Here is a 12,205-nt window from a genome sequence, read left to right as displayed (position 1 = left end):
TCATCCTGCCTCTGTTCCCCCGAGTGCTCAGATTAAAGGTGTGTATTACTAACACCTGGACAAAGTTAAATTTCTTATAGAAATATTTAAATTACAATATTTCCTCTTTTCCTTGTGATTATAAAATGAATTATAAAAATATTAATAACTCGGATGGATAAGTGAATCAGTAGGTAAAGGTGCTTGCCTAGTAAATCTAGGAGCCTGAGTTCAGTCCTTGGAATCCACAACTATGTGGAAGAAGAGACCCAGTATCACAAACTTGCCCTCTGAGGCACACGCACACCCCCTAGTGCACATGGGCATCATGCGCGCACATACATTAACATTCTAACATATACTAACCTAGTCAGCTCTGTAACTAATGATGAATTAAAGCAAAGCCAGGCTTGGTTGACAACATCTGTAGTGTAAACAACTGGGAGGTAGAAGCAGTAGAGCAGGAACCCAGGGCCAGCCACTACAACACAGCAAGCGTGAAGTCAGCCTGGGCTACATGAAACACTGTCTCGAAAAACAACACAAATTCAAACCAAGTGAGGTAATGCACTGCTTCTATTTCAGCACTTCTGAGGCAGAGACAGAAACCTCAAGTTTGAAACCAAAGTGGGATACCCAGTAAAACCTTGCCTCTAATTTTTAAAATTAATTCAAATGGAACTTGGTGACATTAGAAAGTATTCTCAAATCTAAATATGTTGTTGTACTGAGTAAAGTGTCAGCATGTAAATTTGCTTTGAAATAGTTCAGCAATACGTATGTGTATGTGAGCCAAGACAGCTCAATCGGGAAAGAAAGGCACTTGCCAAGCAAGCCTGGCAGCCTGAGTTTGATCCCTGGAATCCACATAAAAGTGAAAAAAGAGGACCAACTCCACCAAGTTGTCCTTTAACACACACACAGAACCACACATACTAATAAGATGAGCAAATGTACACATATACATCAACACCCTGACGTTCACATATACAGACGAATGAAAATACTGAATCTTGGTAGTGAGTCTACAGACATTCAGTGAGTAGAATTTTATATATATATATATATATGATTTTATTTATATATATGAACTTTTCCCTAATAATAAACAAATGTGATAGTTGACCATAGATATGAGGCTGGAGAGATGGCTCAGCAGTTAAAGAACACAAACTGTGCTCTTGCTCTCCAAACTTCGGTTCCCAGGCACCCATATCAGGCAGCTCACATCCACCTGTTCAGCTCCAGCTCCAGGGGATCCAATACCCTCTTCTGGACTCCAGGGCACATGTACTCTCATGCACACCCACATATGACACACATGTACATAGTTAAAAATTAAATTTTTAAAAAACATAAAAAGTAGGGACTGGAGAGATGGTTCTGTGGATTAAGAGCACTTGCTACTTTTGCAGAGGATCAGGTTTGGCTCGCAGAACCTACTACCCACAACTCCAACACCAGGGGGTCCAACACATTCTTCTGTCATCTTTGAGCATCAAGCACCTAAGTGGTGTAAATACTACATGCAGACATTTCAAAGAAAGTCTTTTAAAAAAAAAGTTTACCAACACTGACTTTCAAAAATAATCTAGGGGCTGGCTGGAAACATGGCTCAGAGGTTAAGAGCACTGGTTGCTCTTCCAGAGGTCCTGAGTTCAATTCCCAGCAACCACATGGTGGCTCAAACCATCCATGAAGAGATCTGGTGCCCTCTTCTGCAGGTAGAACACTGTATACATAATAAATAAATCTTAAAAAAAAAATCAATCTAGCTGATGGTGGTAATGCACAGGAGACAGAGGCAGGTGGATCCCTGTGAGTTCAAGGCCAGCCTGGTCTACAGAGCAAGCTCCAGCACATCCAGGGCTACAAAAAGAAATCCTGTCTCAAAAATAAAAATACAAAAGAAAGCATTACAGGACACTCAATACCTTCTATAGCCTCTCCATGCACACACAGGCCCATGCAGTCTCATACACTGACATACCCAAATAAATATATCAGTCCTTAAAATCAAAACGAAAACCAAGCCTGAAATGGTGGCACATGCCTATAATACTAGAACTTAGGAAGAAGAGACAGGAAGATCAGTAATTCAAGGATATTCTTGACTACATATTGAGTTCAAAGGCTAGCCTGCACTACAAAAAGCTGTTTCCAGAAGTGAAGAGAAGGATTCCAAAATGATGCTGACCTTTTTTCTAACAGAATAAATAAAAAGGTAAGCACCAAAGTTGATTCTTGGAAAAAAGAGAACCCTTTGTTCCACTGAATACACGAAACACACCATTTTATTATACTTATATGAAGCGGAGTTCAAGTTTAATAAAGACATTTTAACACAGTCTTAAGCACAAGGGTTAAGAAAAAAAATGACATATCTGAGAAAAGAAGATGCACCCAAGAGCACACAGGTGTGGGCTTTTCTAAGATAGTCACAGCAAGTACCACATACCACCTCAAGAAAGATTCACCCAGATACACAAGTTTATTTTTTTAATGTATGTGTGTCTGAGTGTATGCATGTGTACCACATGCACGCACGAGCCTGAGGACATCAGAAGAGGTTGTCATATCCTCCAAAACTGAAGTTACAGGCTGTTGTAGACTGCCTTGTGGGTGCCAGGAATCTATCGATTTGACAGAACTTAGAATCACCTGAGAGATGGACCTCTGGGCAGGCATACCTACGGGGGGGGGGGGGGGGTATTTAGACTACACTGTTAATTGATGTGGAAAGACTCATTTTACTGGAGCAAGAACATTTCCTAGACAAGATTCCTAGACTACATAAAATAGAACAAGCTGAAACTTACAGGCATGCATCTATCCCTCTCTTTTTCTGACTGTGCATGCAATGTGACCAGCCTGCTTTTTTGTTTTGTTTTTGTTTTTCCAGACAGGGTTTCTCTGTGTATCCTTGGCTATCCTGGACTCACTTTGTAGACGAGGCTACTTGCCTCCGCCTCCCAAGTGTTGGGGTTAAAGGCGTGTACCACTGCATCTAGCTAGACCAGTCTACTTAAAGCTCCTACCTCTCTTGCCATGACACTTTACTTTGAACTATGAACTAAAATAAGCCCTTTCTCCCTTAGGTTGCTTTTTCTTTTCAAGATTTATTTATGTGGATGTTTTGCCTGCATGTATGCATATTCGTGCACCGTGGGTACCTGGTGCCCATGGAGGTCAGAAAAGGGCAACAGATTCCCTGGAATGAGGGTTTACAGATTGTTGTGGGCCATCATGTGGTGATGGGCATCAAACCTGGGTCCCACGAAAGCGCAACAAGTGCTCCTAACTGCTGAGCTATCTTTCCAGTCCCCTTGGGTTGCTTTTCTCGGAATGTTTTCTCAAAGAACAAGAAACATTCAGATTTGTTGAGACGCTATCTCTAAATAAATAAACCGGTGACAGCAACTGAGGGTGATATCTAACCTCAACCTGTGACCTCTTTGCAATTACACACGTGTGTGCGCCCACTATTGAACATGAAAACCATACATATAACATTTCAAAAACAAAGCATTTTTTAAGTTTTGGTTTTCAGACAAGGTTTTACTCTGTAGTTCTGACTGTCCAGAGCACTGGGATTAAAGAGACGCACTACCCTTAACTGCTGGTGAACTGTTCGGCCCCTGATAATCTGAGTTTAAACCCCAAGACAACTTGGTAAAATGAAAGAACTGACCTAAGTTCTCCTCTCACCTCCACACATGAGCCATGGCAAACATCCACCCATCCTCAAGCATGCATATATACACAAACAAACAAACAATAAGTGACATTTTTAAGAGAATGAGCCAGGTATGGTAGCACATAACTACAATCCCAGCACTCAGAAAGCTGAGAGACAATTGTTGTCAGGAATCTGCCTGAGGCCAGTAACTTCTACACCAGCCCTGGAAAGAGAATATTTCAGTATATAACAGACAAGACAGTCTCTTGAAAGAGTAAAACTGAGCATATAGAACTAGCTAGGAATAGTAGTGCAAGCCTGTAACCTCAACACTTGGAAGGCCAAGGCAAGATAATTTCAAATTCAGGGCTAATGTGGGTACAGAGCAAGTTTATGTAGAAAGAAAGCACAGGCCAGCACAAAGGGACAAAGTAAGAGGTTAGGGAAGGAAAGGAGGTAAGGAAAAGAGAAAAGAAAAGGGAGAGAGAAAAGAAAAGAGGAAGAGAGGAGCTAACCAGGTTAAGTTCTGAGAGGAAGACATTATATGGCAAGAGAGCAATGTGAGAAAAACCATCTTCCAGGCCTGGGTTAAAGGAGGAAAGATGGTGTGGCAGGGACCTGAAAGGGAAGAGTGGCTGGTGAAAGGATTTATCAGCATTTGAAACTGGCCCAAATTTATTTAAAACTCTGCCTTTCCTTAAGCATTTTATTTGCTGTTGTTTGGTGCTGGTGGTAACTTGCAGTGCTGGGGAATAAACCAGATCAAATTCCAGGCAGGCACTTCACCACTGAGCTTCACTCCAGTTCCTCAGCCGATTCTAACGGGAGTCACTAAAACAGCAAACTAAGCACACACACACGTCAAATAAAAGCCAGAAAAGTAGAGTGTATTCAAATTAACTACAACCATTATGACAGCGATTACAACTCTGCCTCCTCCCAGGTAATTTCTGCAAGCAAGAGATTACAGCACCTCACAGGCTCCTTAACATCCTCATTATTCCCATACCTCCCTACATTTCCACAAAGGTACCCAGAACTAACTTCACACTCTAGAGATGAACAATTACCATGCTTTCCAATTACCCTTCTTGTAAATATCCTCCTGAGCATGTCTGCTGTAAAAGCACGCTCTCATTCTCTGGGTTAAAGTCACTCAGCATTCAGAAAGAGAATTAAGCAGAATCCCCTCTATGTACCGGCCTGGAAGCCTGAACCTGTAGGTAGAGGCAAAACAGCTTATCATCTTACATTAGTGCTGATGATGAAGTAGTTTATGTTTGTGGTTTGGGAAGCGGTGCATCTAGCATTTCATCAGTGTTCTCAATTCTCAGGTCAGGAGTCTACCCAAACGTTTCATTATGGAGATTTGACAGATGTAACTAAAATGTATGAACTTTAAAGAAACTCAGTGAAGAGCCCATTTTTAAAGTCATTTACTTAAGAAATAAATATAAGCTGGGCGGTGGTGGTGCCTGCCTTTGATCCCAGCACTCAGGAGGCAGAGGCAGGCAGATCTCTGTGAATTTGAGGCCAGCCTGGTCTATAGAGCAAGTTCCAGGTCAGCCAGGACTACAGAGAAACCCTGTCAAAAAATAAAAAGATAAAAAAAAGAAGAAAGAAAAAGATAAATAAAACAGAGCCTAGCAGTTTTATTTTCTGATTCTGCAAACTGTGACAGATGGTTTTCTTGGAATGTGTGACCCTGGAGTTTAAGGTTGGAGGGAGCATGTCTTTTTATCAGAGGTGATAGGCCACACTGGGCCTGCTACTAACCTCCGTGTGTATGTGGCTCGCTTTCTCCCAATTGCATTCACGCCACGGCAAAAGCCCTGTATCAGCACATTCAAATGGCAAGCAACTCTTTTATATAAAGACTATAAAGAAACTAACAGAAATTCTCATCTTTTCCTCACCCCTTTCTCTCCATGTATATTTAAACACATACTTTTGAAATAAAGTCAGTTTTGTCTGGCAAATTCAATGTCATTCCTCTGAGATAGGTGGACTGCAAAATCTCAAGTAGAAAACACCACTATAATCAAGATTCTTTTTTAAAGGATCATTTACTTGAATGCAGAGGCACATCCAGCAAAATAAAACTTAATAAAATAAATAAAACTTATAAATGGTGCTGCCTATTTAATGTTAGGAAACGAGCCGCCGAACAAATCTCACATTCTTCAACAGTGTCATGTATTTTTTTGACAAACAACACGTGGTTCCTTCAACAATTAGTCTCCTACAGTCACCATGTATTTAACTAGGTGTACCAGATGCCTGGGAAGCAAAAACAAGGATGACATTTTGACTGCCGAAGAAAAGTTCTCCGGTACTAATGCCAATGCACTCAGCCTGAAAGCTAAAATCCTTAACTTGCTCAAAAAGCTAGAGGATCATTTACAGCCCAGTGTTTACAGCTCACACACTCAGGTGAGAGTACAAAGGTCACTGCTCAGGTGTTCGAGCTAAGAGCCAGCCAAGTGCACTTGTAACCTGCAGTATGCAAAGCAAAGGACAGGAAAGTGTTGCAACACTCACCCACACCTACTCAACCCCGCCCCCCAGTCATCTTTATAAATAGAGGAGTCTCTAAGGGAACTGTCCAAGGTTACCACCTGATACGAAGGAATGCCTTGGTGAGGAACATTAATAAAGCAAATGAGTGTACTTTATGGATTTACTAGGCACTGATATTCGACATCTAAGTGGCTGACAAAGCGTTAAGCAAGGTGCATGAGGCAGAAGACTTCCTTCTCAAGAGGGTTTAAATGTCAAGAAAAAAAAAATGACCGAAAGAGGGAGATCTCTAACTTCCCGAAGCAGCAGCAGCCCCCTGGAAAGGATATTGAAGCCAGCGGAACTCACACGGGCAGGACAGTACCGGACCCCTCCCCAATGCTAAAAGTTTGAACCCGCATCCGACTATTCTACGGTGGTCGGAAACTTCCCTAAACAAGAAGCAACCAGACACCCTCAAGTCTCCGCCCCGGGGCAGCCCCAGGTGTCCTCCTGCCAAGGGTGTCGCTTCCTCCCCGGGACTTCCCTCCCACTTCATCCCTCTCCTGGACACTCGCTGGCCTGCCCAGGCTTCCAGAGCCGGCCAGGGTCCCCGGGTCCCGAGAGGCTGTGGCGTCCCGCTGGAGCCCTGGCCTCAGGCCTGCCCTGCAGGAAGCCACCCCGGCGCGCCCAGCGTCCTCAGCCGGGCCGCGACCCCCGCCCCCGCCGGCCCTCACCTCCTCAGCGTGCTTGCGCAGCGCCTTCTCCCGCTCGTACTGGGTGATGAGCTGCTCGTTGTCGTCCCGCAGCAGCTCCAGCTCCACCTGGTGCTCCTGGTCCTGCGCGAACACCGAGTCCAGGTTCTCCAGCACGGCCACCACCAGTGGCATTAGCTCCTTGACCACCTCCTCGTCGTAGCGCCCGATGAGCCGCTCGAACTCGCGGTAGATGGAGCCGGCCAGGCCGGACACCCGCTCTGACATCACGGCCCCGGAGCCTCCGGGCTCCTCCTGGTACACCACACCGTCCTCCAGCTCCATGGTGGCGGGCGGGCGGGCGGCCCCGGGCGTCGCCGGCTGAGGGGCGGCACGGGCCCGCACGGGACAGGCCCGGCAGAGGCAGGGGCTGGAGCTGGGCCCCGCGGGGTGGGGGCCCCGGCTGGCTGAGGAGGGGAGGGGTGGGGTGAGCGCACTCACCCCAACCGCTGCTGCACCAACTGCCGGGGCGGCCCGGCCGCGCGCGCTACGCGTCACCCGTGGGGCGGGGCCGGCGCCGCGTCGCCCCGGTGGGCGGGGCCCCGCGGGAGGCCAGGCGCGGCCGGGGGCGGAGCCTGGCGGCTGCGTGCGCCGGCTGTGACGCCAACACCCAGCGCCGTGTGGGCGGAGAGGCGAGAGGTGGAGGAAGTGACAGCCGGAGGCTGGGTTGGCTGCGCGTTCCCAGAGGAAAGGGAGGGGCTCTGGAGGGTGACAACTCTTTCCCGCTGAGAGAGCGAGCGCTTTCTTCGCTTTCCTGCAGCTCACACAGCGCCTACCAAGTGCGCCAGACGTTTGGCCTCTGTTTAACAGATAAAGGAACTAGGCCCAGGGAAGTTGTGGGTTTAGTCAAGGTCACGAAGCTAGAACGGGAAAGGGACGGAACCGAGACTCAACCAGTTCCTGCTGAGAATTCAGGAGTCATTTAACTGGAGAAAAAGAGAAGGAAACAACCGTAGCTAGGAGGACTGTCTAAAGGATAAGGTTGCCTCGAGTAAGATAGTATTGTTTGGCGTTAGGTCAGAGTAAGGACAGCCCTAATCAGAAGAGCAAAGCATCTGGAGAAGTGAAAATGAGTGGCTCTTGCCTTTTCCCAAACAGTAGGTGCTCCTGGCCTACGGAAAGCATTTCTAGGCTGCAGCCACCGCCCCGCCTCCCCTTTCTGATCTTAAAAGGGAAGGCGGGGCTGGTCAGTGAGAGACTGAGAAGCCGTGGAGGATATGGGGTGGAGTCAGTAGTGGGAATAAGTCCCATGATATGTGAGGTCACCCCGCCAGGGAGTGCGTCACTTGTGGGGAATGCCACAACACCCAAGCCCTGGGCGGGCTGAGTCAAAGACTGTTTCCCTGTATTCTCATCTCCCGTCCTCAAGTGTGGCGGAAGACGCTCCCAAAAGCCCCTTCGCTTTGCCATAGGTGACTCAAGAGTACACCGATTCCGACTCATCTAAAATTAAGGGAAGAAATGGACAGGATTTAAATAGACAGGTTACTAGGGAAAAAAACGGTCACCTCCTGGGGTCCTGTTTGGTGTTTTAGAAGTTCCAGATCATCCCCAAAGTCTCCCACTTTTTTGATCTTCCTGGAAACCAAGCAAAGCACTATGGAGGTTGAACCATTGCCAACTTGTAAACGCAGAACAAAGATGAAAACTGTCATCACTTAGTGTCTGTTCTGCCAATTTCTCTTAAACCACAACATCCTCCCCACCCTACCCCCCAACCCCCACCCCACCCCGAGAGCCACTACCTTTATTTTGTGATTTCTCTGTCTCCCTTTCTCACCTTTACCCTGTGTGTATGTCTAGGTTATAGGAATGCTGCCCAGCTAGTTGAGTGTGAGCCCAAAGTAGCCTCAGTTAAATTTTTTTAATTGTTTTTTATATGAACGAATGTTTTGGCCTGCGTGCATGTCTGAGAGCACCAAAGGTGTGCAGTGCCAGAAGAGGGTGTCATATCAGCTGGAACTGGAGTTTTAGCTGGTTGTGAGCCCCCATGTGTGTGCTGGGAATCACACCCGGGGTCCTCTGCAAGAGCAGCCAGCGCTCTCAACCAAGGAGCAGTCTCTCCAGGCTGCCTATCACCTCCCAATCTCACCTTGAAAACGAAAGAAATCTTGCTGTGAATATTCTCTCTCCCTTCCTTCCCCCTTCTTGAGTGGTATCACTCAGTCTTCATAAGTACCTCTAATTTCCTGGGAGTCAGAGATGAAAAACTTAGAGGAAGACTTATTTTGTTTTTCTACAATATTATTGTACACTTAAGAAAATTTAGAGAACGAGCTGGAGAGATGGCTCAGTGGTTAAGAGCACTGGCTGCTCTTCCATAGGTCCTGAGTTCAATTCCAGCAACCACATGGTGGCTCACAACCTTCTGTTTCCTTCCAATTTCCTCTTAACAAAAACAAAAGAAAGTTTAGAGAAAATGGTTGGTTTGGTTGGTTTTGTTTTTTTTTTTTTTTAATTTATTTATTTGTATTTTATATGCATTGGTATTGGTTACCTACATGTATGTCTGTACGAGAGTGTCATATCCCCTGGAACAGGAGTTACAGGAAGTTGTGAGCTGCCATCTGGGTGCTGGGAATTAAACCTGGGTCCTCCAAAAGAGCAGTCAGTGCTCTTAACCACTGAACAATCTCTCCTGCCCTGGTTTTGGTTTTTCAAAACAGGGTTTCTCTCTGTAGCCCTGGCTGCCCTGGAACTCACTCTGTAGACCAGGCTGGTCTTGAACTCACAGAGATCTGCCTGTCTCTGCCTCCTGAGTGCTGAAAATAAAGGCATGTGCCACTTTCTTTTCTTTCTTTCTTTCTTTCTTTTTTCTTTCTTTCTTTTTGGTGGAGGCGTGCCACAGACACACAAATGAAGGTCAGAGACAGTTTTTTCTTTCCACCATGTAAATCCCAGACATTCAACTCAGTCTAAGAGAAAAATCATAAGCTCCAGGCCAACCTGGATCATAAAGCAAAACCTTGCTTCAAAAAATAAAACTTAGGGATCAGTGAAATGGCTCAGCAGGGAGGGATGCCTGCCACCAAGTCTGGCTGGCTGAGTCCAATCCCAGATAGAAAGATAGAAAGAACCACCTCCCATAGTTGTCCTCTGGCCTTCACACCCCTGATGCAGCACACACATAAATAAAATGTAATTTTAGGGTTTTTTATTATTAATACAAGGGTAGGCTGGGGAGATTCCTCAATTGTTAAGACATGTACTGATCTCTAGAAAGAAAAAAGAAAAAAGTGAGTACTGCTCCTGCAGAAAACCCAGGTTTAGGCAGCTCAAAAGCACCTGTAACTCTAGCTCCAGGGAATCCAATAACCACTTCTGGACTCCAAGAGGCACTGGCATTCACACATAATTGAAAATATTAAAATAGAGCATGAGTAAAGGCCCATGCTACCAAGCCTGACAACTTGAATTTGATCACCAGTCTCATATGGTAGGAGAAAACCAACTCTTGAAAGTTCTTCTGTGACCTCCACATGTGCTGGCTTCCTAATAAGTAAAATTTTAAATTTTTTTTGTTTGTTTGTTTGTTTTGTTTTTGAGACAGGGTTTCTCTGTGTGGTCCTAGCTGTTATGAAACTCCCTCTTTAGTCCGGGCTAGCCTTGAAGTCACAGAAATCTGTCTCCCCAAGTGCTGGGATTAAAGGTGTGCACTATCACTGTGGGACTATATTTTTAATGAAATATTAAAATAAAAGATGGGGGAGATGGCCTATCAGAGTGCTTACTGGTTTTGCAGAGGCCCAAAGTTAGGTTCTCAGTACCCACAGCCAGCAGCTCACAACCACCTGTAACTCCAACTCCAAAGGACCTGACTCCTAGCCTCTGTGGGCACCTACATACATATGGTACACATACACTCAGCACACACATACATACACACTCACACAAACACACAGAGAAATTTTAAAAAAAAAACTGAAAATGAGCTGGGCACAGTGGCACACGCCTGTTATCCCAGCACGAAGGGAGGCAGAGGCAGGTAGATCTCTCTGAGTTCATGGCCAATCTTGTGTACAAAGTGAGTCCAGGACAGCCAACAGTTCACAGAGAAACCCTTTCTGGAAAAACAAACAAACAAACAAACAAACAAACAAACAAACACCTGAAAATGGGAGCTGGAGAGATGGTTCAGCAGATAAGAGCTCTAGTTGCTCTTCCAGAGGACCCAGAGTCAGTTCCCAGCACCCACATGGTGGCTCAGTTTCAGGTCATCTAGTTTCTTATTCTCTTCAGACACCAGGCACACTCATAATGCAGGTATATACATGCAGCAAAATACTTGTACATATCAATCTAAAAAAATTAACTGATGAATGGATAAAGTGTAATAAAGTGTGTAATGGAATAGTATTCAGCAATAAAGTACATGCTGCAACATGGATGAATCTTGAAAACACACACGAAGTGAAATATATGGTCCCACTCATAGAGCTGTCCATAATTGCGGAATTTAGAGACACAGTAAGTTAGAGCTTACCTAAAGCTGGGGGGCATGTGGTGTGATGATGATAAATGGGAGTGATCAATAATGGGTGTGGAATTTCCTTTGGGATAATGAAAATGTTCTAAAATTGAAGTGATGCATGACTTTGCCAATATACTAAAAGGCATTCTAGTCTGCACTTAAATTGTATAGTATATGAAAAATATCTCAACAAAGCCAATAAATGAAGCCAAGTGTGGTGGCTCATGTCTGTAATACCAGCACTGCGGAAACGGAGACATAACCAATTGCCAGCATTTCAAGAAATAAATAATACTATGAATTTAGGGACAAGTAGATCCAGTGGAACCACATAACCTGCCGTAAGAGAGCTGAAAGAAAATGGTTTTGAAGTTGCTCGTGAACAACTTTGGTGGTGGTGGGAACCAACTGTTATTGACTTAACCACCTACTGGGCCCAAGTTCCCACAGTAAAGACTAGTGAGCCTAGATTTATTGGTAGAATATTGGGGTTTGTTAAAGACTGCGGTTTTCCTTCCATCTAACACTCTGATCTGGGGGCCAGCAAGATAGGTCGGTGAGTAAAGACATCGCTGTCAGGCTTGATGCTGTTCATTCGATCCCCAGCACACACATGGAAGCAGCGAGGCTGCTCACACAAGCTGTCTTTTGACTTCTGTGCACACACACTGTGGCACTTTCCCACTCACACATATACATACACAATAAATACAATTTAAAAATTAAAATTATAAAGCCGAGCATGGTGGTGGTGCCTAAGTTTAATCCCAGCACTCAGGAGGCAGAGGCAGGTCGATCTCTGTGAGTTTGAGGCCAGCCTGG

At 45.3% G+C, this 12,205-nt stretch overlaps 1 protein-coding gene across 5 annotated transcripts in view; it reads right to left on the bottom strand.

Annotated features, from left to right (window-relative positions):
- Positions 1-7,373, bottom strand: part of Spag9 (sperm associated antigen 9) — a 122,403-nt gene extending 115,030 nt beyond the window's left edge. For all 5 annotated transcript variants that reach the window (XM_055619852.1, XM_055619855.1, XM_055619853.1 and 2 more), the window contains exon 1: positions 6,895-7,373. In XM_055619852.1, the coding sequence (XP_055475827.1) occupies positions 6,895-7,197 (303 nt within the window). In that variant the 5' untranslated portion in view covers positions 7,198-7,373. The remainder of the gene's footprint in view (positions 1-6,894) is intronic.
- Between the last annotated feature and the right edge of the window lie 4,832 nt (positions 7,374-12,205).

Source organism: Psammomys obesus, unplaced genomic scaffold (assembly GCF_907164565.1).
Source record: "Psammomys obesus unplaced genomic scaffold, mPsaObe1.curated_primary_1811, whole genome shotgun sequence".
NCBI classification, from domain to species: domain Eukaryota; kingdom Metazoa; phylum Chordata; class Mammalia; order Rodentia; family Muridae; genus Psammomys; species Psammomys obesus.
This window is presented reverse-complemented; position numbering and strand designations above follow the sequence as displayed.